Raw genomic sequence first — 27482 nt, forward strand, 5'->3', positions numbered from 1 at the left:
GTGTGTACAGGCTTATTCTGGTTAGACATTTGTCATTGGTTCTGTAACCAATTATTTGGAAACACCCCTTTCAAAATCCTGGGTTTGCCACTGGGGGGGGACACAAAATGACCGCAGCTGTAGGCAGTGCTGCGCATGTGCTGGCTTTACAGATGTAACAGCGCATGCGCAGCACTGATTCCAGCTGCGGTAAGTTAGTGTAGAGAGAGAAAAGTATCTATTTCCCGAAAAGCTGTCATCGCAAAAATGACAGCTTTTCGGAACAGATAGTTATGGGGAGGAGGAATGATGAATTCCACCGGTAATTGGGTAGAACTCCATGCGAGTTCTAAACCTAATTGCCTCCAGAGAAAGTTTAGGTATGATGAATAGGCTGTAACATGACAGTTGGGAGCTGAGTGGCTGGTGGTTTATCACTCTGCACTTTATCACTTTTCAGAGATTAGTATATCTCCCCCTTAGGGAGACATTGGGGCTGTATGGCTCACATGGCACTGGCCACACCCACATGGCACTGGACACACCTCCTCCGCTTCCCACACAGCATGGGGTCCTTCAACCATCATATTATCTAGTCGCAAACTGGTCATTCCACATTGTGCGTCCCTTTAATACTATATGACAATACTCCTCGGCTGGTTGAGCCCGGTGTTCGTTACTGGAAAAAATGGGTGGACCCTACGCCATTTTTCCCCCTTAATTTTCCAGTACCAGAACGGGCTCAGAGATCAGAAGCTAGTTATGCTTTTGGGGGAGATCCACAATGTTTTTTTTTTTATATTTTTTGACACTCTTATTGCTGCTGTAACACACAGAAGTCTGCACAGTACTGATTGATCTGTGCAGTGCTCAGCGAAGTCTATTGGGAAGGGACCAAAACAACTGAAATTGTACGTGATAAAACACGATCAGTATCGCCCAGGGTTGCCGACTTTCTGGCTGCCCCTTCCGGGAGGGGGCAGCCAGATCGGCAAATCAAGGGGCCGTGGCCGGCGTTTGTGAGCGGAGTGGGGGCGTGGTTAAATGATCACGTAATTTTGGCGCTGCTACACAATGCCGAGATTACTGGCATTGTGAAGCAGGAGGTGGGGCCAAATGACGCGATTCGGCGAGAGGGATTGGCGGCTGCCAGGAGGCTTGCCTGACTTTCAGGTGGCTCCCGGCCGGATCGGGAGGGTAGGCAAGTATGGTATCCTCAATTGTAGCAGCAGTCAATTGTCCTAACCCAAAACCTGACCTTGCCTCGTAATACTACCACTGTAGCAGCCACTACTCATGCGAACAATTTGAAAAGGAGCAGCAACTCGGACACAATAGTACTGCCGACACACTCCTGAGAGGCGAACAGTGGGCCTGATTCAGACCCGCTCGCAAGCGGGTCTATGGTGCCCTAGTGCGCATGCGCACGACGGAGGGAGCTCCGTCGTGCGCATGCGCAAGACCCGAATAACGACGGGGTAGCCGTCGTTATGGGTCTCGCACCAAAGGGGAGCGTGCTGTCGATGTTGATTGACAGCACGCCCCCTTTGGTGGGCGTGCCGGGGGCGTGGCTGCCAGACGGAGGCGTTCGCCTACCGTCTGGGTCCTGCCCCACTGACATCACTAGTGATGTCAGTGGGAGTGATTTTGGCTCGGATAGAGCCAAAATCACTCCAGGGCTTGCGGACACAGAGACCATACCGCAGCGTCTTGTCGCAAGCCCGATGGTCGCGATGGTCTTGACCATCACGACCATCTTTTTGGGCGCTCGCATGTGCTGTGGGTGGTCACCCACAGCTATGCGAGCGGCCAGGAGGCCGCTCCAAGTTTAGATAGGAGGGCCCTGATTCAGAGCGAGCGCTCTGGTCAGAGCGTCCGGCTTTGAATCAGGCCCAGTGTGTGCACGCAGCCACAGACAGGGAAATATCTGACTGGCTCACAGTGTACTTTGGAGAGGTGAGCAGTGTGTACCCATAGCCGCAGTTACGGGAACTCCGATGGGCTCATTTTATTGCGGAGGTGAGCGGCGTGTGTCCCTAGCCACAGACACGGGAACTTTGACCGGCTCACAGTACATCCTGGAAAGGTGAGCAGATTGTTGTTCACAACTGCAATTATGGGCACGCCAACCAGTACACGGCGGACTTTGGAGAGGTGAGCGGGTATATCCCCAGTTGTGATCACGGAAACTTAACTGGCCCTTATATTCAAGGAGATAATTTGAAAAGGGAGCAGATTCCGGGAATTGACTATTGTGCTCTCATGTACTAGTGTCAGTGCTGGGACGCCAGCAGACAGACACTTTTTTCACTAATTCAATCTGTGACTGGTTTCTACATATTTTCCTATTTTTTACATGTGGATAGACACAAAATGCATTTAAACTTGATGATTATGCTAGCTTCATTTTAATAGAAGAGCAGTACTATTACTAACTAAATGAGACTTTTAAATAACAAATTTTGTCATTGTTTATATGGGCATAACATGCATTGACTATATTTGACTTTTATTAGATTGTGTTATTTGACCTCTTTTTATTATGATATAAAACATTATATTTTATCAAACGGAATTTCTGACAGTCTTACAAATGAGACCGTTACTAAGTGCAGTGTGCTTTCTTCTCTTGTCAAGGCAAGTATGGTATCACCATCAGCTCAAAATAGACAATCATAATACGATTGTTAATAATACTGCTTATACACCAAAGTCCTGGGTCTGACCCGGGATTTGGATCATGTTTCCAACCCGGATCAGACCCGGGACATCCCTGCTTTTACACCGTGGTGCCGACCCATGTCACCGACGTTGCGGGGGAGGGAAGAAGCCAGGATCTCCATCGGCTGACGGAGATTTCCTGGCCTTTTCCTCTAAACTGCGGCAGCCGGCCGCAAGACCCCATGGATCACCGCAGCCGGCCGATGTTACGCAGATTATCCAATGCTGTGTTGGACAACGCAGCTTGGATAAGTAATGCACAAGGGGGCGTGATGCCTCCTGCTGCATTACCATATCTGCAAGGGTCAAAAATGCAAAGCTGTCTGCGTGCATACATCATATCTATAGCCTACATGCATACATCATATATCTATAGCCTGCGTGCAGCTTTGCAATTATGATCCTTGCAGAATCAGGCTCTCTATTGCCAATCATTCTGAATCAGGCACAATGATCCCTTTGGCTACATGCATTATCATATAAGGTTACTGTTGTCACTTATATGGAACCCCTTGTAAAATACAGTACATGAGCAAGCCCTAAAAAGTATCAGTGTGTTTTTATCAACATGTAGATCTTACTAAGTGCTTTGGGGCTCGTTTACATTTGGATGTAAGTCAGTTATATGACACGCCTCTCAGATGTAGCAGGACACGCCCACTTTACCGCCACGCTCATAGGCGGTGCTTTCACACTCTCCCTGAAAAGCTTTCAAAAGCAGGAAATATTACTATAATATTGTACCTGTACTCATAGGGGATTCAGTCATTGACAGTGCCCCTGACGCACATTTGAGGCCCCAGGAAACAGAGTGGGTCTTCTCTATGTCACAGCTTTACCATAGAGAGATGATTTAGGTCTCTGCCTTACAGCCAAACATCCCTATTTTGGCGACAAAGTGTTCGAGATGGGGGGGGGGGGGTAAATGGTGAATAGATGACATGTGCATGCATGCGGCATCTATTCACTGGAGAAAGGGACTGGGAGCATGACCAGCAGGTCCAAGAGCACTGGGCATGTACCCAGCAAGATTGCTGCTCGTGATTATGGCTTGTCCCATGAGACCACACCCCTTTCCTTTGTCGGGTGCACGCACCTTCAGAGTGTGCAAATTCAGCCAGGGGACGCCAAAATGTATCTTCGCTTACCAAAAATATTAGGCTCGGGCCGGCCCTGGGTACATATTACAACAAGGTAATGAACACGGAACGATCCCTCATTCTGTCCTTCATTACCTGCAATGGGGTCGCATGCGATATAGTCATGGCCGACCGGACGATACTGCATGTGACCGCGTGAGCGTGCATATTGGCAGTACTCACTGAGCGTTGCAACCAATATGTCGTTCGGTTTCTGGCGGAGATGACATATCGTGCCGACATCATCTCCTGTGTGTACCCAGCTTAAGAGAAATAATGCAAGATTACAGGAACAATTTGTGACCCTTTATTAACTACATTACTAACATATAATTGAAGAACACTCATTGGACTTTAGATTTACATAGAAATATTGTTCTGATTAGTACAAATGACTTTATGAATTATTTATATCTGTCATGTCAGGAATAGAAATAGATAATGTCGGACATGTAGCACACCTGCTGGGACACTGAATACACAACTTACAGTGTCCACAATATTATACACCAATTCTGTGGGCCAGGTACATTTTCTTCAAATACATATAAACTACTGTATCCACTCCATCATTCTATGCACTAAATGCTCCACCAATCAGATTCCCCTCCCTGATAGCTCCAGACTCTCCGCAGATATCGTTATACAACCCTTTTCCCATACAGCTAATGCAGCATGAAGGGGCTCAGTGAAGGTGTGTAAGTGTCTGATCGTGTCACACAGAGAATAAAAGGACAGCTGTCCTGCCTCATAATCCAGATATATCCTCAATCTATCATAGGGAATATTGTCAGGTAACGAGATCTCTTCACGGTCATGTATCACTGAGTAACCATAATCAGTCCTATTCAAGCACCAAGACTTGTTATTATCTCCAATGAGTGACTCACATCCTCTTCTGTCTATACTGGGATAACACATCCCCACCAACCAGCTCTGTGATTTACTGACATCCACATCCCAGTAATGTCGCCCAGAGGAGAATACACTGGTGCTTATTACCTGAGGATCATCCTGAAATCTCTCTGGTTGATTCTGTTCTATTGGAGGTGTGGATGCAGTTTTCATATCACCTGATATGTGTATACAATTGTCAGCTGTGTTTACATCCAGTGATATGTCTTCTGGTTTCTGCACATAGAAGCATACATTTATTCCTCTTATTATATCTGATAATGTTTGTAATTTCCCTGAGATGAGACCCACATCCAGATCTCCTAAGTTATGGACATGCTCCTCCTCCTCAGTGCCCCCTCCTCCTCCTCAGTGCCCCCCTTCTCCTCAGTACTAACCTCCTCCTCCTCCATCTCCTCAGTGCCCTCCTCCTCCATCTCCTGATTATCCCCCTCTTCAGGATCTGATTCCTGTTTTTGGACAATAGTCATTGGACAAGTTATGAAACACATCTCCTCAGTATCAGACAAGTCACCTGTGTCTAGTTCCTGTAAGACAGTCATTGGATTAGACATGTTACACAGCTCCTCAATGTGACACATCTTCCTGGTCATCTCATCCTTCTTTATTTCCAGCTGCTGGATCAGTTCAGAGCCTGAGAGTGAAACACGCTCTTCCTGCCTGGAGATCTCATCCAGGACTCTCTTCTCTAGGTCCTCCAGCTGTCTCCTGATGTCTTTAAACAGGGCAGCAACTGTCTCTATTAAACCAGCTGCTTTTTCTGGAGCAAATTTTCTGCACTCCTGCAGACTCTGGATTTTGTTCTCAGTCTCTTTTCTCTTTGTGGTCAGTTTCTGCAACACATTTCTCAGTTTCTCCTTCTTCTCAGAGGCCTCACCCAGCATCTCTACTAGGTGTCCCCGATGCTCTCCGGCCAAACTGCAGGACACACACAGATACAGACAGCATCCTCAGTGCAGAAATACTTCAAGATCTCTTTATGGACAGAGCATATTCTCTTCTCCAAGGAAGTGGTGGGATCAACTAAGACATGTTCTGCTGACTTGTTGTGTGTCCTCCAATGTAGATCACAGAGAGAAGCTTCACATTTCAGACAGGTTTTAACAAGAGGTACTTGAGAGTGGACACAATAAGTGCAGAACACCCCAGTTCCCTCCTCAGGAATAGAGCGCACACGTTCTGCTATATTGCAGATTTTTCTGTTTTTCTCAAGGGCAGGGCGATCCAGATACTCTGCTCTGCATTCAGGACAGGTGAATACTCCAGACCCCTCCTGTGTATCCAGCACACGATCAATACAGACCCGGCAGAAGTTGTGTCCACATCTCAGGGTTACAGGATCTGTATAAATGCTCAGGCAGATGGAACAGTCCAGCTCCTGTCTCAGATCAGCAGACGCCATCTCTGGCAGCAGAAGAGAGAAATGAAAGTGAAAGTCTCTAATACTCAGAAACCAATGAGCTCATATTCTCCCCGAAGGAGGGGAGATGTATTACGCCTTTGAGAGAGATTAAGAGGCGTATTCAATTAGGAGCAAAAAGTCAGTTGCCGGACTTTTCGCCATCATCGCCACTTTTCAGAGTGAAAATGTATCGAGCTCGTCCCCGCGTATCCCTGTATTCAATTCCAAATCGGCAAAAACGAAATGAGCGGAAAATGCTGTCATTTTTGAGGCAATCAGCCTGACACCCCCAAAAGACGCTCTGACATGGGGGTTCACTATGGGTACCCGCGAATAGCCCTGCTGAAGGTATTTGGGGTGTTTAAATGGCCTCAATAGGTGCTGTTTAGCGTCTTTGCAAAAGGGGTGAAGAGTAGCTTTTGGCAAGGTTTTTAATAAAAAAAAATTAGTATTCCCATCAAATTTGGGGTACAAGAAAATGGGTGCAAGCATATTTTAAAGTGTCTAACTTTTTAAAAATGTGAAAAAATCCACCTGCCGCAACAACCTGCAATAAAAAAAAAAAAGACACCTGGCGCATACTTGAGGACCCCCCCTGAATCTATTTTGCTAGTTTAGAAGTTTGTCCCCCAACTTTTTTCGCCCCCAAAATGAAAGTAATTTTTTGGGGTGTCCTGTGGTACTTTAATTTTTTTTTACACAGAATACCTTTGGGGGACTGTTCAAGGGGTGCAGGGTGGTTTTTGGAAGTATGTACCCCAAAACCTGAATTCTGCACTTTTTTTCGACACTCATACATAGGTGATACTTTTTCGCAGGGTTCTTACCATTGACCTTCCACACCGGCGAAAAGTCTGAAGAATTGAATACGGGGATAAGCCAGATTGGCGAAAGTGACGTCAACGGCGAAAAAGTATCGCCGATAACGGTTTTTCCCCGGCAATTGAATACGGCCCTAAGAAGTTAAGAAGTTGTCAAAAGCAACCAATCAGCTTCTAACTGTCATTTCATAGACTGTGCTAGATAAATGACAGTTAGCAGGTGATTGGTTGCTTTGGGTAACTTCATCTCTCTCCATGGCTTCATACAACTAATCTCCCTCAGGTTAAGGCTGAGCTTGTATTACAGGTAATACTCATACACAGTTATACTAATGGACACAGCTAATACATAAAGGGACAACATACAGAACAAATGAGGCAGATATTACTTTATCAAGTACAGTCACATCGTTTGTTACGATTCTGTGATAATTATTTATAAGAATTAAAAATGGTTTTGTCTTATAGACCTCTGTGTATTATAGAGGCCTATTTACCAACTACAAAATATTGCAAAAATGAAAATGAACGCAGTGATGACGGGATTCACAGCGTATCGCGTCATCATTACCCACATCACACTCACTTCAGGAGCTGGGAGACTTTCTCCCAAATTCAGGAGTGTCCCGCAACTTCCAGGAGAGTGAGCCAGTATGATATAAGGATATCGTTCTTATTTATGGGTCTGGATAAGATTAGTTGGGTCTGTTCGGGAGGGCCATGCCATCACAGTTTTCCAGGCTTAATCTGGCCCTGGTTACATTACCATAAAGAAAACATTACTAAGGGTACATTTACTAAAGTGAGAGTTTTTAGAAGTGAGTTTTAGAAGAAATGTTGCCCATAGCAACCAGTTAGTTTCTACTTATTATCTAGCACCTTCTAGAAGATAATAATTAGAATCTGATTGGTTGCTATGGGCAACATCTTTTCTAAAAACTCTCACTCTAGTACTCCTAAGCCACTCTCAGAAGTGAGTTTTCCCTATACAGTAAATCCCAGTAATGGGGGAGGGGAGAGAGAGCGAGAGATAAAAAAAAAAAATGGAGGAGGGGTACGGATTGCAGGACAGTATAGAGGGCCTGATTCAGCTTTGGGAATAGAGTAAGATATAGCAAGTAACTGTGAACCAGGACAAATCATGTTGCAATGCAAGGGGTACAAATGCATACATTTTATTTTGCATGCAGGGTATATACTGGTTGCTTTTGTATGTAGCCCACAAATACTTCACAGCTTTATTTTTAGACTGCAATTTATATGTCAGTTTGGACGGTATGCAATCGGGAAGCCGGCTGACGTAAGCCCGACAGCCGGCTTCCAGACTGCTTTATACCGGCAAGGGTTAAATGACAGGCGTCTAATTCTAGACGCCTATTATTTTACCGACGTCGGGAGACCGGCGCCCCCGGCATCCCGATCGAAGAGATGCTGGGCGCCGCTGCGGACAGCCGCGGGGGGGGGGGTTAGGTTTAGGGCTTCCGGGGGGGGACTTAGGGTTAGGCACCCCCCCTGGGAGGTTAGGGTTAGGCTAGTGGGAAGGAGGATTAGGGTTAGGCACCCCCCCAGGGGACTTAGGGTTAGGCGGCGGCGGGGAAGGGGGGGGGGGTTAGGTTTAGGCACTGGGTGGAAGGTTAGGGTTAGGGGGGTTAGGTTAGTTCATACTTACCTGCGGACGATCGGGATTTTCAGCCGTGACGGCCTGCCGCTGTCGGGATTTGAACCGCCGGACTTGTGTCCGGCGGTAATTCGTATGTATTCCGTTTGGACACCTCCCTCCCAGATCTAAATCTCTCTGCACATTTTACATCTGCCCCACCTGCAGTGCAGCATGGTCTCACAAAGATGATCAGTTACGTGCTATATCTTACTCTATTCCCAAAGCTGAATCAGGCCTAGAGTTAACACTACATAGTTACAGCTTACCTCAAACATCAGAGACAGTTATTCCGGGACAGGGGGCATGACCACGTACTCAGTGGGGGTATGTCTGTGAAAAAAAAAAAAAATATTGGACATAAAAGAAATGTAAAATAATAAATCATAGAATATTTTTTTTTGAAACCATATTTAATCTAAGTAGCCGCCTTTTGTAGAAATAACCGCTGCACACACTGGTGGCATTATTTCTACAATGGAAATTAAATAGGGTTAGGGAAATTCTCCCTAAGCTATTGCAGAAGTTCCCACACTTGTGTTGCACTTGTAGGTTGCTTTACTCTCAGGTCTCTGTCGAGTTCAACCCAAACCAGATCAATAATTTGGTGCAGTCAAGTGGGTAGTGTGGGTGGGGATGAGACGCTGTGCCCGCATCATCATGGCCCTGTCACATGTTATACAACGTCCCATGGTAAGGCAGGGTGTGGAGCTACTATGATGCAATCCAGTGCGAATGGGGTCATCAAACCACTTGGACTGTCCTCTTTACTCGACAAGTGGGCAGTAACGGTCAGCCTCTTATCCAGGCATCTGGGAGAGCCACACGACATTTGAGAGTCTCCAGGACATTCCGGGAGTGTAGGCAAGTATGGTCTGTTCCAACATTGCTTTTATACAAACAGTGAGCCCGATTCAGAGGCAGAAGCAATCGCAGCTGCAGCGCTCGTGTCTTTATGCTAATGCCATGAGTGATTCTCAACCTACTGAGATGCACATTGGCTATGGTGCTATTCCATCACGGTGCCAACCAGGACACACCACCACTGCACCTTCAGTCGCTACATCGAAGATTGCACCAGCCCTATAGCAGGTGCAAACTTTCTGTCTGAATAGGCTTGCTACTGTTGCTGCAGAACAGCTGGAAAATCTTTAGTGCTGGCTCGAGGCCCCATAGTGTGCGCAGTGTGGCCGCCGCTGGGGCCTGCACCAACTGTGCTGCACACAAAGGTTCTTTTTTAAAAATTTAAATTACAGTCGATGGCACAAAACCATCTATGGTGAACCGTTGACGGGGTTTGCACCCCTTGAGGGCCATCGCTGCTGGGGGAACAGCAGGCTAATCATCATTAGAGGTGGGGCCAAGGGGACCATCAGGGGGTGGGGCTAACCCCTGTGATATCAGTAACACGAAAAAAAAGGGTTAGGCACCCCCCCGGGAGGGTTAGGGTTAGGCTAGGGAGGCTTAGGGTTAGGCACCCCCCCGGGGTGGACTTAGGTTTAGGCAGCGGGGAAGGGGGGGGATTAGGGTTAGGCACCCCTAAGGAGGGTTAGGGTAGTATATACTTACCTTAGCGACGATCAGGATTTCCAGCGTGGTCGGGCTTCCGCTGCCGGGCTCTGCTCATCTGTCGGCCTGGCGCTACCGATTCCGCAGGTTACTCACTGGACTTGACTTGCCTAAATTTCTAAGACTTCTGACCTGTAGTGTATAAACCTAGCATAGTGCATATATAGGAGTAACAGTATAAGGGGCTATTTACTAAACAGTTAGGAGACAAAGTGAATAGAGATAAGGTACCAAGGCCCCGATTCAGAGCCGGATGCTCTGACAGAGTGCTCGCTCTGAATCAGGGCCGTCCTTTTTTAGAGTGGCCTCCTGGCCGCTCGCATAGCTGTGGATGACCACCCACAGCTATAGGGAGCGGGCAGGAAGATGGTCGCGATGGTCAAGACCATCGCGACCATCGGGCTTGCGACGAGACCCTTGCGGTAGGGTCTCGTTGCCGCAAGCCCCAGCCGAAAGCACAAGTGATGTCAGTGGGGCCGACCCCAGACGGTAGGCGTTCCCATGGGAACACCTCCGTCTGGGCAGACACGCCCCCGGCCCGCCCACCAAAGGGGGCGTGCTGTCACTCAACATCGACAGCACGCCCCCTTTGTTGCGAGAACTGGAGCGACGGCTTGGCCGTCACTATCCGGGTCTCGCGCATGCGCACGACGGAGCCGGCTCAGTCATGCGCACTGGGCCACCATCGACCCGCTTGCGAGCGCATAGCGCTTGCGAGCAGGTCTGAATCAGGCCCCTTGCGAGTAGCATCCACGATTTGACCACCCGCGGGCCACTTCGGCCCATGGATGTAACAGCAGGACAGTACTGTCCCACTAAAATTGGGATGCTGGGGTGGCGCCCCTGTTCGACCGCTCAGGTCAAGCACCCCTAGAGCTGGCCCTGTTGCGTTGACTTGCGTCATCATCGTGGCTCTGCCCTGTCTCAGAATGCCGGTAATCTTGGCATCGCATAGTGGGGGCAGGGCTACAAAGATGTGACTGTGTTGTCATGCCCCCAGACCCACACACATCCATTGAGACCCAGCCAAGGTCCGCCCATCACTGGTGGCCAGGCCACCGCTGAGATTTTGTTACCATCAGGTGCCCAATGGACCCCTCCCTGCAGCCAGACGCCGAAGCTCACTCCTGAGTGGGTGTTGGGAGAGAAGTCACGATGTCTCTCCCACAGTGAAGAGCAATGCCGGCGGACACAGGAGTGGTGCTTCAGGTAAGTACTGTTTGTTTGATTGCATGTCATTATGTGTTACTTTTGTGGGCAATTTATAGGGAGCACTACTACAAGGGGCACTACTACAGTGGGCAATTTGTAGGAGGCACTACTACTGTGGGCATTGTATAAGGAGCACTACTATTGTGTGGCATAAAGGGCCTGATTCAGAGCCGCTCGTTCGTTCCGAGCGATGTTCGCACAACTGCGCATGCGTACGGTTCGTAATACGCATGCGCGAACCAGTCAGTGCGGTCGAAATTCGTGTGCTCGCAAAATAGCGAATGCCTGCTAATTTGAGCGACAGAATGAGGCATTTGTGGGTGGTAACAGGGGAAGGTGCTTGAAAACGGGGAGTGGAGATCCGAACGCAGGTGTGCCAAACGGTCAAAACGGGCGTTTAATGGGAGTGAATAATTAACAAAGCAGCGTCATCCACCACGTCACTTGGTTGTCTTTTAGCCTGAACTGCTCGCATGATTGCGGTAGGAAAATGCTACCACAAGAATAGCGAGTAGTTTATACGCCTTTCGATGTACTCGATTAATCTAATAAATACCGGAGATGACGTATGATGTGAGCGGCCTGGGGGCATTTTTTCAAAATAGCGGCCGCAGGTTTTGTTCGCTCGTTCAGACTTAGAGGCGTCAACAGACCGCAAAGAGCAAGCACTTCATTTAAATAGCCAGCCCCTTTATCAGAACGACCGTCCGCAAATAGCGTTCGGCTCTGAATCAGGCCCAAAGTGTATAAGAGGTACTACTACTGTGAGCATTGTATAAGTGGCACTACTATTGTGTGGCATAAGTGTATAAGAGATACTATGGTGTGGTACACTACACTGATAAAAAAAAGGGGCACAACTTAAGAACACGCCCCCTTTTAAATGGCCTCACCCCTTTTCCCGATGTGCACGGTTTTCCATATCCCCACTTCAAAATACCTACTTTGACCACTGATCTGTACTTAAATTTCTTGTCAGTTTTATCCTCTTGGATATCGCCACAGAACCCTTTTGAGAGCTTTAAATAAAAAAAATGTAATAATAAAAATGCATGTGACACGTCATTCTCCCCATGTTCCAGGTGGCTGAACAGCTCATTAATCCTTTTGGAGAAGATGATGATGATTTTGAAACCAACAGATTGATTGACAGGAATCTGCAAGTAAGAACATTAATGAATTGCAAAACGTGTCTGTATTACATGTGCCCTGAGAGTGAGGAGGCATCGGGACTGTCTGTACTACAAGTGTCCAGAGAGTGAGGAGATACTGGGGCTGTCTGTATTACACGTGTCCTGATAGAGAGGGGGCATCGGGATTGCCTGTTATACACATATCCTTGCGAGCAGTGGCATAAGCAGGGTATTTGGCGCCCAGGGCAAGATGAAAAGTGGCTGCGACCCCCCCCAACTGTGTGTGTGTGCACCGAAGACATGTGCACCAAAAAAAGTAGGCGTAGTCGCATGCCACAAGGGGCGTGGCCACTGAAAAGTAGCGGCATGTCATCATGATACGCCACCATTTCTCATCACTCTGGGAACATTCCTTTCCATATGCATCTTAATGCCCCCAGTAGTAGTGCCCCTTATGTAATGCCCCTAGTAGCAGTGCCCCTTATGCAATGCCCATTGTAGTAGTGCCCCTTATGCAATTCCCTGAGTAGCAGTGCCCCTTATGCAATGCTCCCTATAGTAGTGCCTCTTACTTAGTGCCCCCAATAGTGCTCCCTATATAGTTCCCCTTATACAGTGCCCCCAGTAGTAGTGCTCCTTACACATAAAACACACAGAACACAAAACTATACTTACCCGAATCCCTGCTCCTGCGTCTGCTCCTCCCGTCCCGCTCGCCACTATTGGAGAGACATCATGACATCTCTCCCTTCACCCACTGTGGGAACCGGAAGGAGGAGCTCATGAGTGCGTTCCAGCCCGGCGCCGACTGAGTGCAGCAGCCAACAAATTCTGACTCTTATCGGCTGCTAAAACAAACACACCGACGCCGGGTAGTACACTCACTGTCAGTGACTGTACTACCCGATGCTTGTGGCAGTCTGCTTGTTTGCAGACCACACTGACCTGGCAGGCAGCATCCCCCCCTTCATGAAGTCTCTCCCTTCACCCACTGCAGGAGCCGAAAGGTGGAGCTCGGAACCGGCCCTGGGTGCAGCAGCCAATAAGAGTCTGGCTGACTCTTATTGGCATTGTGTTTATATAGTGCGCCACCTCATTCAACAATATTGGAGTGGCTGCTCTCAGTGGTAATTACCATTCCCCTTTAAGCAAAGACATTGCTATAACAATTGGATATACAATAGAGCGCCTAGACTAGAATAAAGATAATATATACAACTCTCCGTTTTAAACAATATTTTTAATTTAAATAAATCACAATAAAATAAGGGACATACATTCCCTCTATTTGGTAAACGCATATATATGATAAAGTCACAGCAATATTGCACAATAGTAATGGCTTCATACAATGTAACATGCTCTCACAAAAGGAAACAGTTCTGTGCAAATAGAATCTTAGGGGCATATACAGTGAGCGAGGTAAAAACCTTGCGCCTTTTTTATAAATTCCGCGGGTATGCGCGCTCCCGATATCCACGGTATTCAATTTAAAAGATCCTGGTTGCAGGGTTTTCAGTGCTGAAAACCCTGCGCCGCCTAATTTAAACAGAAAAAAAAAATCTTCACTTACCTGGCCGGGGGTCTCTAGTGGTCTCCGCAGCTCCCAGTGACCTATCCTCTCTCTTCTTACTGGAGAGGGGGCTGCTGAGAGTCCCAGGGGCTCCTGTAAGGCTCCAGGGGCTGGTGGGAGGGACAAGGTCTGCTGGGGGCCACACTGACAGTGGAACACACACACACTCATACACACTTACATACACCACACACACTGACAGTGGAACACATACACACTTACATACAGCACACACACTGACATACTCACTGCTGCTGCAGAAGAGCCGACTCCCGACGCAGGATGAAGACGACAGCGCTGTAAGAGGTAAGCAATTAAGGACTAATTAAGCTAATTGGATACTTCCAATTGCTTAGTCATCGGTGGGGTGGCGCGTGTTTAAAAAAAACGCATCTAATAGAATAGCAATAAACCCACAACTGCAGGAATTACCTCACAGGTGCGGAATGTTTGCTATTCTCGCAGCCTAATGAATATGCCCCTATGTGTATCATTTTTCTCATTCCAATATATGAGTGGCACTATACAATATATGTACTTTCCCAGATCAAATCACAGTCAACAAATATCTTGTGCCCTAGTATTGTGGCCACACAAATTAATAAAGTTTCCAAAGTTACCAGGCATCTATTGTAGAAAAACCAATGCTGTTTGGAATTCTCATTTGCTAGGTATACTGTCTTTAAATAATATCTGTAAAATCCAGAGTAACTTTAAATGTAAATATCTAGTCAGATCTATCTCCTAGCTTCATGGGATGCTGTTTTGGCTCTGCTTGTTTGTATTAGAATTTTATGACTTGTTTCTGGTGTGGGTGAGGGTTTTGAGGGTGGGTGTAATCAGTGACTACACATGTTATGCTTAACTATATAATCAGTAGGTTACAAGGCTTTAGGCTTGTACAAGGCTTCTAGGTTTTATTTCAAAGTGGGTTTTTTTCTAAGTGGGACTACATGTACAGCATAACTTCAAGAGTTAGTCAGGAGGAAGACAGGAGGACAACATTTTAAAAGAACTCTCTATAACTTGGAAAAAAAGCAAGGGATCTTCTGAGCTTCTGGAAACCCTGCTACTCAGCAACCAGCTTCCATTATAACCTGGACACACCTTTTGCCAACACCCTGCTTCATCATTGTAAGCAACTACCTGCTTACTGAACATTTAATACTTGTATGTTTGCGTTTCTTCTCTACATTGTTTACATCATTCCAATACCACTGTCAATTTATCTTTATATCACTGTAGTACCTACCATTGTTTCACACGTATACCTTTTTCTTTATATATATATATATATATTCATACTTTAGACTAATTCTCAAGTCTTGCTACTTTAACAGCTCTCTACTCTTTTTTTGGTTATAATATACTATTGTAGTTGTGCCTTTACATCTTCCAGCACTGTCCTTCCTTTTATCTGATTTTGACCTTTGACCTGTACTGCTCCCTCATCTCACACTCATTACTACTACTGACTCCCCCCCCCCCCCCCCGACTGCCTCATCTACACTATGTCTCTTTTCTTCTACTCCTCCTTCACTCAGCTGCTACATTATTTTCTCCTCTACCACCAGTTTTCACCTCTTTTCTCCATCCATAGTCCCCTCTACGTTCTCCCCCTCCTCTGTCTCTCTTCATCACATATTAGTCTCTCAACTGCATCTCCCACAACTCCAGTATTATTCTCTACTCTCCCACCATGGTCCTGCTGCACCACCACTAAACTCTGCACCCTCTCTTTTCTCCAAGATACTTATCCTTCTCCCCCCCCACACCACACTAAACCTCCACCTTACCCATCACCTGCTGTCACCCTTCCTCATTCAGAAGCCAGCCACATAACCCCACACTCCTTATCCCCCTTCTCTAGATCAATATCACCTCCACACTACATCAACCCTAATAATCTCATTCTCCTCTCGCCTCTTAACTCTGTCCCTCTCTCCTGTTCCCTCTGGAAAGCCAGTTTTGTCTATAATAAACTGGTCCCTGTTCATGAGCACTTCATCTGTAATGCCTTGATTCTCCTTGCCATCACCAAACCCTGGCTATACCCCTCTGACACCACTGCTCCTGCAAAATTCCTCCATCACTTGGCTTCCTGGCTTTTAATCTTCAACTGGGCCCTCAAGACCCATTTCTTCCTCAATGCTTTCCAGCGCTCATCCTAACCCACTACTCTATGCTCCTTCCTCACTATCTAGCCCATCTGTGTCACCCCTGTTTGTCTGACCCTCCCCTCAGAATGTAAGCTCTCACGAGCAGGGCCCTCTTTCCTCACGTGCTTCTTCTTGCCTTACTTTTACTTTCATTTACAATGGTGCCTAAAACTGCTTACTGACACCCTGCTGCTTATTTAGGTGTTATGCAGCATTGTTTATAAATCATGTACTTGTCCTGCATTGTCTGTACTGTTAATAACTGTTGTCTTGTGTGCTCGTTTGTTTTTGTACTTTGTAAGGCGCTGCGGAACCCTTGTGGCGCCATATAAATAAAGGATAATAATAATAATAATAATAATAAAGTGCCCACTTAGAATGGTAGAAAGAGTATAAGTCTATGTAGGAGAAGATATAGCACACAAATATACTGGTGGTATAATTACTTTACCCAGCCATTGCTGGTCACACAAACAGCCTGAGATCTCCATGTCCAGTCTTTATGCTGCACTAGCAGTAGACGAACTCCACATCAGACAAAGTTGCACTAGCAGCTAATGATCTCCTACAGCTGACTCTCACACTGCTCCCAGCACCAGCAACTTAATACAGTAGCACAGCTTACCAAGTGCTTAGGCAAACACAGGGAGGGGGGGGGGGTCTGGTTGCATGGAAACCCCCCTCCCCAGTCCACACCGTGACCACAACAGAAATTGTAATATAATAGAATTTTACTAGTGCTGCATGTTCTTCTCAGGATCACAAATTAAATAATTAGCACCACCTGGGAATCTTTTAACATGTGTCAGCCAGTAATAAATACACCTGTGTACCAACTAGGAAAACTGGAAAACATGCACTGTTAGGGGTGCACTGCTATAGACCATCAATAGGTTTAATTATTAATACTGTATAATAATGCAATATGTAAATATATGTCCAGGGCAGTGCTAGGTTCTTCTACTCCCCCAGACCCCAGGACTTGCTCCAATTCTCTGGAATGGTGCCCACATCTAAAATAAAAACATTCAGCCTAGGCAGGATGTCCCTACTACCACATTTAATGGCTTAAGGGCCCCATACATCAGAGATGGATCGCCGCGATCCTGTGATCAGATGTTCCACGATCCGTTGCAGGATTGGTGAGATTCTACATGTTAAATTTCACCAATCTGCCAATCACAATCATTTTTTGATTGTGATCGGCATATCTGTGAAATCCAACATGTTGGATTTCTGCGATCCTGCAATGTCGGGTTGCAGGATCGCGGCAATCCGTTACTGATGTTTGGAGTCCTTTACTGTGATCGCTGGTCCTGTATATGTTGGAATTATGATATACAATACACTTTGTATGACGCATATTAAAACTGGATAAGTGCTAATGATGCCCTCTTCATGGACTGGCTACACTCACTCTAAAATCAGGTATTGGAAACCCCCCTCTAGAAATCCTGCATTTGACACTGAAGTAGCACAGCAGCTCTGTGTCTATACACACTCCATGCTACACTGTAGGCTCGGCACAAGGCAGAGGCCACCGCTCCTTCCCCAGAGCCGGATAGCAGGGATGGCGCTCTGTGTAGTAATTCTCCGATGCTTAGCTGGTATCCGGAATAGCACTGACGCCGGTATATTTATGTGCTATATCTTCTCCTACATAGACTTATATTCTTTCTATCATTCAAAGCAGTCACTTTGGAGACTTTGGTTCTGCTTCACTACCGATAGGGTTGCATAAAAATCGGATTTAAAAAAATAAATTTTAAAAAATAAAAATCGGATTTGATTTAAATCAGATTTTTTGGATTTAAATAGGATTTTTTTTTAATTAATTATTTTTTTAAGTAAAGGGTTTGATTGTAGATGTTTACACCTTGTTTTAGTAATACATGAACAATTTTTGAAGTGAGAACAGTAACAAAATGAATACAGTAATAGAATAAATCCACACTAAACGGTTGCATCAAGAAGTACAATTAGGCTCTGAACTTCACTCAGTTGACTGAGTCTGAGTCAAACATCTACATGCCTTTGTCCACGTCCTCACATTTGCCCTCAACAGAACAGGCTCTGTAGCATGCAACCAGTTTAGCTGCTTTTTCATTCCCAATCTGTTGCGTGTTTTGGATTGTACAAAACCGTACGTTGAAAAAAATCCTTTCGATTCCTGCACTTGATGAAACTGTGGTGAACATCTGCTTCAGAAGATTTGCTACAGAAGTGTCTACTGAAGCCGAGTTACGTAGGACATCCACCAGGCTAGAGGAGATACTTGGCGTTTCATGGATGCAGAAAAGTTGATGATGACCAGCATATTTGACAACTCTATAGCAGTCTCAATTTCAGCAGGACTATGCTTTTTTCTTATTCTACCCGGCTGAGATAAAAAGAAAAAAAAAAAAAGGACTGCCCCCACCTAAACTTCTATCTCTTTCTAAGCAAAATTTGTAGTTTAACGTTTTGTTTTAAATCATGATTTAATCATCTGATTTAAATCGTGCAACCCTGCCGATTACAACTGCGATTAAGCATGCAATTGGCCGATTATTGCCTTCTGCGCATGTGTGTGTGCGTGAACCGGCCACTGCGGTCGGGATAGCGATTGCAGTGACTACGCAGACCCATCGCAGAGTGATTGACAGGAAGTTCCATTTGTGGGAGGTGACAGGGGTGGTCGGTGAAATGCAGGCGTGCCAGTGCGTCTGTATGCCGTTGTATGGGCGTGCATAAGTTATCCACTGCGATGCCTTACGCAGCTTGAGAACTCAAAGTGTGTGATGAAGTTAGCAATTCCTGAGTAAGGTCAGAGCTTGTGCAAGTGTGCGTGAGGCTGCGACGGTACTCCATGTTACTGATGTTTTCGCAGTCTTGCTAAGTATTACGGATGTATGTATGATAAAGTGGGCGTCCTTATGTTGTGCTGCGATGGCATAGAGATCGCAATGGATTAGCATACTATCGCAGTGAGAATGTGTGCGTAATCGCTATTGCAATTTCGATCCGTAGTGAATCAGGCCCTTTATTCAGTTATGTACCTTCACTACTAGGGCACAAGATATATATTGACTGTGATTTGATCTGGGAAACTACATATTGTAGAGTGCCACTCATATATTGGAATGAGAAAAAAAATACACTAAGGGGTATTTTACTAAAGAGAGAGGTTTTTAGATGTGGAGATGTTGCCCATAGCCACCAATCAGAGTCTACTTAACATTTGACTAGCACACAGGTTCTCAAACTCGGTCCTCAGGACCCCCAAACAGTGCATGTTTTCCATGTCTCCACACTGAATCAAGTGAAATAATTAGCTCCACCTGTGTCAGTGAGTAATGATTACACCTGTGATCCTGCTGGGTGACCTGCAAAACGTGAACCGTGTGGGGTCCTGAGCACCGAGTTTGAGAAACACTGGACTAGCACCTTCTAAAAGACAATAGCTAGAAGCTGATTGGTTGCTAAGGGCAACAACTCCACTTCTAAAAACTCTCACTTTAGTAAATTTACCACTTACATTCCATTTGCACAGTACTGTTTCCTTATGTGAGAGTGTGTTACATTGCATGAAGCCATTACTATTGTGCAATATTGCTGTGACTATTTCATATATATGCTTGTACCGAATAAAGGGAATATATATCCCCTTTTTTTATTGTGATTTATTTAAATTAAAAATATTGTTTAAAACTGAGAGTTGTATACATTATCCTTATTGTAGTATAGGTGCTCCATTGTATATCCAATTGACTATTATCGGCTGCTAAAACAAACACCGCCACCGCCGGGTAGTAAAGTCACTGTCAGTGAATGTACTATCCGGCGCCGGCACTGGTGTGTTTGTTTTAGCGTGTAGTGTCGTTTACCGCACTGACCTGGACGGCAGATTTTTATTCATTCATCATACGCACGCACGCACGCAACCACGGAGAACCCAGAGGAAACACACACAAACACAGGGAGAACATTTAAACTCCACACACTGTGTGGAGTTTGGTGGACCTCAAACCCAAGACCTCTGTGTTGTGAGGCAGTAATGCTATCCACAACACCAACCGTGTTTCCCAACCTAATATACACTGATGTCTACAATTACCCAAGCCAGAGGGACTTTTTAGCATTGATTTTTATAAGATCTTATTTCAATGCAGCAAGACAAATTAATGGAGTATGTAATCCATTTGTAAACCCAAGGTGTGCTAAAACCAGTATATCCTAAATACATGCCCTGTTAATTTTACTGGAGCAATGGAGTTGCGAAACCACTTAACGCAAACTTAATTTAGGCCTTAACGTCTATATAATAATCCATTATGGTCTCTCCTGTCTCCATCATGCACCAATGACTACCACTGCTGCGACAGATGGATGGGACAAGTTTGTGGGCGGGGGTGAGCAGGGAAGAGAGAATGAATGAGAGATTTAGGGAAAAGCCACGCTACCTACCCAACGGGTCAAAAATACTAGTCTAAATTAGGGATGTGCAGGCTCGGTTTTACTCGGATTTACTCGGTTCTTATCGCCACTTTACCGCAAATTCAGATTTATTCTATTGGCTATCCAAAACACATGATAGGCGATAGCCAATAAAATGCTGTTTAAAGATCCGAGTAAAACTGAACCCGCTCACCCCTAGTCTAAATATAATGTGGTACATTCCAAAGGACTGGCAAACCAATCTGTGCTTCTGCCAGAGCATCCAGAAAACCTGTACTGTTCTCAGAGGGCAGGTTTGTTTCATCCTTTACTCTCTTCCAATAGGTATCACTCTTATCTGTGGATGACATGTACCAAAACCTGCCTCCTATGGTAAAGGACAAATACTGGGACGAGCAGAGTGCACTACCTCCCTATACCGTGGCCACAGCAGCCGAAACCCTGAAACCTTCCTTCATGGGCTCCACCTTCGACATGCGGTACGGACGTAATAGCTCACTCTGGCTGCTGTGTGCAATGCATCTGTTTATTGGGTAGAATGGAGAAGACAACCAGTGAAAGGCATTTAGTACTAGTAAATTGTCCACAAGACAATATGCATAGTCTGGATACCACTAGATGCAGTTTAATTATCTGTCAGATATAAATATATAATAACAGAAGTGGTATAATGCTTAGACACCTAAGAAGCACCAGTGTTATAACAGCAACAAGAGGAGTTTGCGGCCCCATTTTCTGTGCATGCTGAAGCCAGTGGCTGCACCTTTGTACACGGCTTCACTGGCTTCAGCTGCTGAAAGCACAGACCATCCCAAGTAACCTGAGGTTACTCAGATGACCGATGTCACGCAGTGTGATCCGATTATCGTCCTCGGACGCAGCAGCGGATCACAGAAGCTGGCAGGAGGCGTTTATTTACACAAGACGCCTCCTGCAGCATTAGCATATTCTGCATGCAAAGACGCAGCAGGGATGCCAAAAGCTTACGACTTTGATTCCGGGCCTGTGCTATATGTGGCATAATAGAGAGCGGATATAATGATGAATATTAAGAATACGTCTATGGTCGAAATTAGAGTTTGCTGCATCTGCCAAATATTACCCGATTTTCTTAAACAACACTGGGAGGAGGTTATAATAAACTTCAGTTAATATGGTATGATGGGGATTGTAGTCTTTCAAGACGTACCTGACAAAATCTTGGCTACTAAGTATTAGGGTAAGTTACAGAAACAGTAGCAGATGGGACATGCAATAGAGGTAGATTAAGGCGGTGGGTGCCCTTCACCCTCTAATGTATGGGTGTGGAGAGATATAGCCTGAGAGCGCCCTCTGTAGGCAGAAGACTGATACCACAGAAACAGGGAATTAATAAGAACTGGAAGCTGACGAAACACAAGCAACTGTAGGGCAGGCTTCAGTGACTATTAATGGCAGAGTCACTCTTTCATTCTTTGCACGTCGGTACCAGTAACTACATTATCTCTTCATACATTACTAATAAAAGCTGCTTTGAATATTTTCTGTAATATAAATATATTGCAAAATTACATTTGTACCAAGACAAAGTTTTCATCCAATGTGTCTCCTTTCATCTCAGCATTGAAGGGGACTCGGAGCAGAGTCAGCAAGTGTCGGCCACCCCCAACCTCCCCCGAGCTCGCACTCCAATGCTCAGCCGCTTTCTATCCTCCGCTGCTTCGCCTGGGGTAAGCATGAAAAACCTCATGAGCCGGGGGACACGGAACCACCACCTCGGCCGCTTCAGGGGGGACGGGTTCCCGTCTCCCAACGATAATGCCCGTTACAGCGATCTTGATTCAGATGGACGCATTGATGAGGAGGAGAACACAGAAGATGAGAGTCGGGCCAGTGAGCCACCAACCCCTCAAGTTGTGCCCAGGGTTCCTCGTAGGCTGGAGGCCTCCGAGAAGCAGAAGAAGATGGAGCAGCCCAAAGTACCCCTTGTTCTTATCACCGTTGATGAACCTTCTGAGGAGAACTTGGATCCGGACCAGACTGAGGCGTAACAAGAGACGCTCACAGTGGCCATTAACCTTCTAATAGATGAACTAAACCTGTGGATCTCCTGGAAACAAACTGCTCAGCTACGTACTATCTGTATCGAATTATTATCTACTGACACTGGTAAAATTCCCACTACAGGGAGCTATAAGTTGCTAAGTGCTCTCTGCAGCATTGTCTAACTAGAGATTGTGAATGTAGAGTTGCTGGTGGGGTACCTGGGTATGTGGTAACAATCCAACCTGCAATCTGTAGCCATTTGCAGACTGGTGACTCCTTTTCTGGATTCATTAGTGCTCATCACGTTGTTGCACCTACGTGTTTGCTTGTTATACTTTCTCTAATAAAGCAAGACTTGTTATAGTTACCATTTCATTACCATTAACCCAGACAGTGACCATTATATACCAACCTTATCATTTTGTTGATCAAGAAATGCTTATTACTACTATCATGTTTTTTTCTCTGCCACTGTATGCAAAATTAGACAGAGGAGACAGATGAAGCTGACATTCTAATAGTGTAAAAAGTTGATTCTAGCCAATGTAGCTGAAAAGAGGACAGAACAACAGGACAGGACTCCAAACTAATAAATTAATTTCTGAGACTTTTACTGGCAATTAGATTAAAGGTGACCTGTGCAATTTATAGAACAACCCCCGTGTGTTTCTGTGAGGCTTCAATTTAAATTGAAATCTATTGCTCCAAACAGAACCGTGATCAGGGCCTGATTCACTACCGTATGCAACTGCGAATACGCACACCGATTATTTTGCATTGCGAATGCATCGAAGTGCACGCGTGAACCGGCCACTGCGATCTGGACTGCGATCGCAGAGGCTAGGCAGACCCATCGCATAGTGATTGACAGGAAGTGCCGTTTGTGGGTGGTTACGGGGGCGGTTGGGGAAATGCAGGCGTGCCAGTGCGTTCACATGCCGTTACAGGGGCGTGCATAAATTAGCCACTGCGATGCCATATGCAGCCTGAGGTCTCATAGCGTGCGAGGAAGTTAGCAATTTCTGAGTAAGGTCAGGGCTTGTGCAACTGAGATTGTATTAGATTGTACCGATGGTTTCTCGGTCTTGCTAAACATTACGGATGTGTGCTGAGTAAGGTGGGCGTCCCTGTGCAGTGCTGTGAGGGACTTGTTATCGCAATTGATTAGTGTACTATCACAGTTGAACTGCGCGCGTAATCGCAATTGCATAGGTAGTGAATCACGCCCTCCGAATCGAAATCTGACACTTTAATACACCAGTTTCATGTTAGACCAAATTCTGTTGGGAGCAAAGTAAAAAAAAAAAAAAAAGCATCTTTGTATCATACACAAACCATGTTGCAATACAAGGGGTGCAAATACGTACGTACGTGTGTATATATATATTTACATATACATACACACATCATGTTGTTTTGCATGAAGGGTGATTACTTGCGGCTTTTGCATATAGCATACAATTGCTGGACAGCTTTAGTATTACACTGCAAATTAGATTTGATCTAGAACAAATTTTACATTTGCCCCACCTAGTGTTATTGACCCTAATATCTCAGATAAACACTTTCATTACCCAAAATCTAATATATCTAGCAAAATACTTGATTAAGCATTGTTTTACTACAATAATGATTACAAAATGTATGTGCTATAACATTTGAGTAATTATAGTTGGACAGTTAAAGGGGAAGATATGAGCTAGACTGTGAGATCTGTCATTGTCTCATTTCAATGAATCTTATATATAAAATTCATTGGTTTATTTGTTGTCTGTCCAGTTACGCATTCGGACACTGCTGCATCAATTTGATTAAAACCAACACGATGTGATCCAGTTGGTCCTGGCCAGGCTTTAAGGGGGTTAGGGTCCCAGTCGAACCTCCCATTGGTGTATGCTGGGCAGAACTTTGACCCAGGGAGCCTGTTCTGAGCCTTCCACTGGATGGATTTGGATAAAAACTTCACAGACTAGTAACATTGGATCCCAGAAGACATACTAGGGCAGGAGTCAGGGAACTTTTTTACCTTTCACCCCAAAATATATTTAGATACGCCAACATTACTCCCTTGATTTGAAAGGAAGGAAATCATATAGTAGTGCCCCCATATAATGCCCCTGTAGTAGTGCCCCTTGTACAAAAAACCCCCCAAAACACTTACCTTAATCCCCGTTCCTGCATACGCCGCCGTCCTGTCCGCCCAGCTGCTCCATAGTGCGCATGGAGAGAGGCGGAAGCTGGAGTTCAGAAGAGAACTCCAGCCTCCGGTTGACGCGGCGCTGCAGGGAAGGAGCCGGGCGTCCGGCTTAGAGCCTCCCTGCGGCAAAGCTGGGCATGCATATGAATCATTCTATATTACAGAACGATTCATATGCATGCCCGGCTGTCCGTCCATTAACCCCAGGAACTTCATTTTTACCCCATGTGGGGTCATTTACCCCTGTTCCCTGACCACTGTACTAGGGGGTTGAGGTCCCGGTCGGACCTTCCGTTGGTGTACGCTGGGCAGAAATGTGACACAGGGAGCCTGTTCTGGGCCTTCCACTGGATGGATTTGGACAACATCACATAGTAAAACTTAATAATTTGAAGATTTAAACCTGGCCAACGCCGGGTACTTCAGCTAGTTGCATATACAGTCAGAGGAATAGCGTGTAGCCAGGGCGCCCAGAGCATGTGCGTGCTATGGCGCCCCCCCGTTCCCCTCCCCCCATCAAGTGTTCCAGGGAGGTCCATATGGGATTGAAGTAAAAATAAAGATTAGGGGCAGCATCAAAGTGAGGCATGGAGGGCTAAATATATTCTGCCTTCTTTCCCCGTCTCTCCATCCTCCTGCCCCAGACTTCCAGCCTCCTTCTGTATCACTCCTGTAGTAGTACCCCTTATGCAGGGCCCTCTGTAGTAGTGCCCATATGCAGTATGTATAGATACCCATATGCAGTGTCCCCAGTAGTGGACCCCCTATGCAGTGCCCCTTATACAGTGCACCCAGAAGTGGTCCTCCCTATGCAGTGCCCCCAGTAGTAATCCCCCCTAGGCAGTGCACCCAGTAGTAATCCCCCTATCCAATGCCTCCAGTAGTAGTCCCCCCTATGCAGTGCCCCCAGTAGTAGTCCCCCCTATACAGTGCCCCCAGTAGCAATCCCTATGCATTGCCCCCAGTAGTAGTCCCTCCCCATACAGTGCCGAGAGTAGCGGCCCCCCTATACAGTGCCCCAAGTAGCGCCCCCTATGCTGTTCCAGTCTCTGTGCCCCCTTACACACACACACGCAACTTACCTGATCCCCGCTCCTGCCGCTGACCACCGCTCTCCACTTCTCCAGGCCCGCTCTCACACTAGTGGGGGTGCAGCAATGACTATGGGCCCCTGCACCACAGCGGGCCCCGGTGCAATGCACCGGCTGCACCACCGCTAGTTCCTCCCCTGAGTATATGTGACAGTTAATAGTAGTGAACAGGTCACCGTGGAAGGGGAGGAGGGTTTGCAAACTTACCTACTGCTGTTTCTGCATCATTTTATGTAAATAAGCTGTTGCCCGTGGCTTTGCAAACAATGAAATTGCTTCTTCCAACATTTTTTTCATTTGATGTGCTATAGTGGTATTGCTTTGCACAGGGGCCGTGTCATGTGAGCGGCCCACAAGCCCAGCAGCGCTATACAGACTGGTGGCAGCAGAGCCGGCCCTAGCCAATTTGGTGCCCTTGGCAAAAGTTTGACTGGTGCCCCCTAGCAGATAATCCCAACACCAATCTTAAACAGGATACACACTAGATCAGTGATTCCCAATCTTGGTCCTCAAGGAACACTAACAGTTCTGGTTTTAGTGTTATCCATGCTAAAGCACAGATGGTTAAATCAAAATAACTGAGATTCTAATTAAGTCACCTGTGCTCAAGTATGGCTATCCTTAAATCCTGGACTGTTAGTGTGCCTTGAGGACCGTGGTTGGGAACCCCTGCACTAGACGATGTCTAAAGTGCCCGACCTAGTCAGCGACTGGACCCGGAGGAGGAGCCGGCATCAGCAAGTGCAATACACACTTGCAGATGCCAGCAGCGACTGCGGGGACCATGCTGCATTCGGCAGCATGGCCCTCGCTAACGATACCCCCCGTCAGCTACATTATATTTATTTATATATATATATATATTTTATATACACACACACACATATACATATAGCGGGTAAAATAAGTATTGAACACATCAATAAAGTCTGGTCAGATGAGACCAAAATGTAACTCTTTAGATGCCAAAATACATACCATGTTTGGAGGAGAAATGGCACTGCACATCACCCCAAACACACCATACCAACAGTGAAGTTTGGAGGTGGAAACATCATGGTGTGGGGCTGTTTTTCAGCATACGGTACTGGCATACTTCTTTATAAAAATCTGCTGCCAACTACCAGGATGCTGAAGATGAAACGAGGGTGGACATTTCAGCAAGACAATGATCCCAAACACACAGCCAAGAACACGCTCAATTGGTCTCAGAGAAAGAAAATAAAGCTGCTAGAATGACACAGCCAATCACCTGACTTGAATCCAATTGATAATCTATGGAAAGAACTAAAGATCAGTGGGCCTGATTCAGAGGCGCTCGCAAAAAGCGAGCGCTCGCTCTGAATCAGGGCGGGCGCTGGTTTTTTAGGAGCAGCCTCATGGCCACTCGCATAGCTGTGGGTGACCACCCACAGCTATAGCGAGCGGCCATGATGATGGTCACGATGGTCA

General features: G+C 46.1%; 1 protein-coding gene and 1 pseudogene across 1 annotated transcript; one reads left to right on the forward strand and one right to left on the reverse strand.

Moving 5' to 3' along the window:
* Nucleotides 1–4176: 4176 nt before the first annotated feature.
* On the reverse strand, nt 4177–16975 carry LOC148454633 (E3 ubiquitin/ISG15 ligase TRIM25-like; annotated as a pseudogene).
* Nucleotides 12503–22995, forward strand: LOC148454634 (bestrophin-4-like). The gene is made up of 3 exons (XM_088460633.1): nt 12503–12578; nt 21042–21196; nt 22318–22995. Exons 2-3 carry the CDS (start codon nt 21066–21068, stop codon nt 22745–22747), a joined length of 561 nt encoding a protein of 186 aa, XP_088316759.1. The 5' UTR covers nt 12503–12578; nt 21042–21065; the 3' UTR covers nt 22748–22995.
* Nucleotides 22996–27482: the final 4487 nt, after the last annotated feature.

Source organism: Taudactylus pleione, unplaced genomic scaffold (genome assembly GCF_031769625.1).
Source record: "Taudactylus pleione unplaced genomic scaffold, aTauple2 ptg000969l, whole genome shotgun sequence".
NCBI classification, from domain to species: Eukaryota; Metazoa; Chordata; class Amphibia; order Anura; family Myobatrachidae; genus Taudactylus; species Taudactylus pleione.

Bases quoted from the DNA above. Each gene is read 5' to 3' on its own strand.
- LOC148454634 (XM_088460633.1), top strand. From the start codon at position 21,066: ATGTACCAAAACCTGCCTCCTATGGTAAAGGACAAATACTGGGACGAG. The intron at 21,197-22,317 runs GTACGGACGTAA...CTTTCATCTCAG, and splicing joins GGCTCCACCTTCGACATGCG to CATTGAAGGGGACTCGGAGC.